The sequence below is a fragment of the Pterocles gutturalis genome, unplaced genomic scaffold (genome assembly GCF_000699245.1).
Source record: "Pterocles gutturalis isolate BGI_N339 unplaced genomic scaffold, ASM69924v1 scaffold26567, whole genome shotgun sequence".
NCBI classification, from domain to species: Eukaryota; Metazoa; Chordata; class Aves; order Pterocliformes; family Pteroclidae; genus Pterocles; species Pterocles gutturalis.
The window spans coordinates 3,179-7,045 of NW_010110979.1; the positions used below are offsets into that span (position 1 = coordinate 3,179).

The 3,867-nt window shown below is 57.4% G+C and overlaps 1 protein-coding gene across 1 annotated transcript in view; it reads left to right on the plus strand.

The window, feature by feature from the left end:
• FADS6 (fatty acid desaturase 6) overlaps window positions 1-1,357 on the plus strand; it is a gene marked incomplete at its 5' end in the record, with an annotated part of 4,492 nt that extends 3,135 nt beyond the window's left edge. Inside the window, 2 exons of the mRNA XM_010073605.1 lie at window positions 30-209; window positions 1,208-1,357. Coding sequence (XP_010071907.1) covers window positions 30-209; window positions 1,208-1,357 — 330 coding nt within the window. The remainder of the gene's footprint in view (window positions 1-29; window positions 210-1,207) is intronic.
• Between the last annotated feature and the right edge of the window lie 2,510 nt (window positions 1,358-3,867).

Here is a 3,867-nt window from a genome sequence, read left to right on the forward strand (position 1 = left end):
CACGGGGTCCCCACCTCCCTCTCCTGCAGCACATCGGCCTCCCCATGTTCGCGGCCGATCGGAAACTCAAGCGGATCCACCTTATGAGCCTGGGCGTCCTCAATCTGCCCCGCAACGCCCTGCTCGACTGGTCCTTTGGCCACTCGCTCATCAGCTGCCATGTGGAGCATCACCTCTTCCCCAGCCTCTCCGACAACATGTGCCTGAAGGTGAGACAGCCCCGCGGGGCAGGTGAGCAAGTTGGAAGGTGACATGGGGATGAGACCATCCGTGTCCCCACCACACCGCTGCAAGCCACCTCTTTGGACTGAGCCTCTCTGCTCTACTAGAGACCTCTCACTGCTTTGTGACAGCCCCTAACCCACCTCCTCCACCCCCACTCCTCTTTCTCCTGGCTTTCTGCTCCCTGCTCCTTCCCCTGCTCCCAGTCCCAGCCTGCAGCAGCCTCCCAGCAATCCGGGATCCTCCCAGCTCTTTCCTTGGGAAAGCATCTCCAGCGCCACGCAGTCTGGTATTCATTCCAGCCAGCGTCCCAGCAAACCCCCTGTAATTTTGGTCATGCCCTTACTTGTTGCTCTGAGGTGTGGGGTGTGTTCAAACCGTGGGCTCCGAGCGCTGCCTCGGCTCGAGGGGATCCCAAGGCTGTGTGCCGCCCTTCAGCGTGGGATCTCTGCTCATTTAATGCTTATTTTCACTCTCAAGTCGGGGGAAAAATTAAGCAATAGTGAAATGGAGCAGGAGCAGCAGTGGGTCTCAGGTCGTGCCCTTTGCTCGAGCTCCCGGGGCCGGTAGGACCTGTCCCCCCAAAGACATGTTGCGGAAAAGGGGTAATTAAGCTGGTTGCAGCATCCCAGCTCCACAGCCGAGCTGGTTGTGTGGGCGCACTGCGATAACTAGGGGTGCAAGTGATGAGCATGCGTGGCTGGCCCTCGTTAAGAGCCTTGTTAGGGCATCTCTCCTAATCCCGAGCCCTGCGAAGGTGTTTTGCCAGGGTGAACACCCTGGGTTGCTGCAATCAGAAGCCGCCTTCTGCTTAATTTTCACGGTAAAGATGTTATAGCTGGTGGTGCTGTCTCCAGCCCCGTTTTGGGTGCGTGGGCTGGGTTATCTGGGCACCTTGAGGGAACTTGGTGATGCCTCAGGCTGGGAACCTTGTACATATGCCTGGGAATCCCTCAGGGAGGTGACTCCACCTTTGCCTTTGCAGATCAAACCCGTCGTCTCCCAGTACCTGAAGGAGAAGAAGCTGCCGTACAATGAGGACACCTACACCTCCAGGCTCCGGCTCTTCCTCCAGAGATACGAGGAGCTGATGGTCCACGCTCCCCCCATAACAGAACTGGTGGGCATCCAGTGACACTGGGACCCCAGGACGCGGGGGGCTGTTTCCCATGGGGACTGGTGGCAGGGACGGTTTTAGCAGGATGGGGGCTACACAGACTCACGCCTCCATAAAGCCATCGCGTAGGAAACATCTCTCCCCGATGTCTTGCTTTTGGCTACATCGTGATGCACAGAGCCACTGCGGGAGGAGAGATGGGCAGTGCAATGCTGAGGAGAGAAAAAGGGGGACCCCTCCAGTTATTCCCAGCCAAGGCTTCGTTTTATCCACTCTGCTTTCACGCTTGGGGACAGGAAACCCCCATCTGCTCCCTGCAGCAGGAACAGGGAAGATGCGGCTGAGGATGCATCCCGGGATGGAGCCGGTTCCTGGGATGTAGGATGTGGCTGCAAATGTGTGGTCGGGGGCTCAGGGAAGGGGAGGATGGTGGGGAGGGGGCTGTGTCACTGCTGCCTGCGCTTTGCCTGACTTTGGGATGAATCAGTCCCTTCTAGGAACAATGATTTGGCAAATTCAGCCTTACTGTGTTGAAATGGATTTTCTTTATTGCTGGGTTTTGTTGCTGGAGCAAGTACCAGTGTCCAAGGCAGGGCTGGGGAAATGGCCCTCCCATGCTGTACTGGGATGCTGAAGGTGACCCTGGACCTGATAATTTCTATTGCAAGAGTTCAGCAGCAGAGTCCCCTGCCGCAGGCAGGCAGGTCCCCAGGGGCTGGGAGATGTTCCCTGTTTAGGGAGGATGAACTCAGCCCAGTGAGCTGCTGCCAGCGGGTGGGATGCTCACAGGGCTGGTGCCAGCCCCCTCCAGGATGACATCCCTGGCTGCCCCAGACCTGCAAGACCCATGACGAAGTCCAGCCCAGTGTCACGGTGGGTTGCTGACAGAGAGAAGGCAGCTGCCCCAGCCCAGCGCCAGCTCTGGGCTTTGCCAGGCTTTGCTCTGAGCCTGGGGCTTCACTCCAAATGGCCTGAGTGCTCCCAGGGTCACCCGGGGTGGCAGAGACCCTCCCAGAGCAGCTTTCCTGCCCCCATGATTAGTTTCTTAATTGAGCATCAGACCTAAATTAAGGGAAATGTGCCAAATGAGAGGTGCTCCTGGCTCCAGAGAGGGTGGTGAGCACGCATTAGGGGGGCTTTAGGTTCAGATGGGGTAATCTCAGCCCCACATGTCCCTTCTTGGAGGGAGCAGGGTGGGCACAAAACACTCCTTCTCCTCCTCTGTTGCAAGGACATCAGTCCCAAAATGTTTCTAAGCGTTGGCGGGACCAACAGCCCTTTCCACAGCTGGATTTCATGGGTATTGCTTCACACAGTGCCATCTAAAGGCAAGTGTTCACATGTCTGACAGCCAGCGGGAGATGACTTGTGGTTTGGGAAATATGTGGATAATTCCCTGTCAGAAGTGGCAGATACAGCAGAAGTTAATGGGGAAAAGGGGGATTTCTGGGGACCTGTGCTCAGAATCCCCCAAATTCCTGCCTTGAGCAATGCCCCCAGTTTAAACTCAGCTCTTTTGGGGGATGATATCAATGCTGCTATTTGGAACTGCACCTCCAGCCTCGCCTCTCTGGTCAAGGGGTTGGTAATTGCTGTGTTAAGCTGAGGCTGGGGCCTCTGAGCACCGGCACAGACTGTAAAGCCATTGGAAATCCCGGTCCCGACTACAAACACCCTGAAGGACTGGGTGCAGATGGAGACAGATGGCCAGCTGCCGTTTGCAGCGTGCCTTTGCAGAGAGCCATGAACCAATTTTCGAGAGCATCCAAGAAAGCGGGTGGGTTTTATGACCCTTATTAGAATCAGCTACTAGCTGTAAACTCCTCTCTGTCTTAATTGCTTTTAAAAAGCCCCGTTAGAGCCTGCCTGCATGCTCTGGCATCCACACAACCCATAAACATCTGGGCTGGCTGAGATGATTTCCCTGCCTGGTGTATTGTGCAAGGGCTGGAGCAAGACAGGGTGCTCCTGCACAGGAGCTGTGAGCAGTTGCGTTTGAAATGAACGGAGTGACGGGGATAAAGGAGGAAATAAAGCAGGGACGGGGGGGAGGCTGGGGGTGGGAGCCTGGCAGCAGCGTTTATCCGCTGGCACTGATGGTTTATTCTTTACTGGGGGATGCTGCAGGTTTCTCCTGGCGAGGGGCAGATGGTGGCACAGGGGGATGGTTAAAATCAGCCTGAGTTTCAGCTTCCCCGCGGAGAGCCCCGCAGTTGATCGCTCTCGGCAATAAAGCGGAGCCCGCAGGTACCGCGGGGAGGGAGCCGCTGCAGGGGTACCGCGGAGGCCTCGCCATAGAGAGCAGCGGTGCGAGCGGCCGCGAAGTGGTCTCTCCCTCCCTGCCTCTCTATGGTACCGCTCGTTTCCGGATAGCGTAAAGGCACCTGCATGCTGCCATTGGCTAGCGGAGCGGGGGCGGGGCGGAGTGACGATTAAGGGCGGGGTTATGCTAAGCACGGCTCTCTCCTGTCTCGCGATTGGTTGGCGGGGAGGAGGGGCGGGGCGGCGGCAGCTGCGGAGGCGGTGGC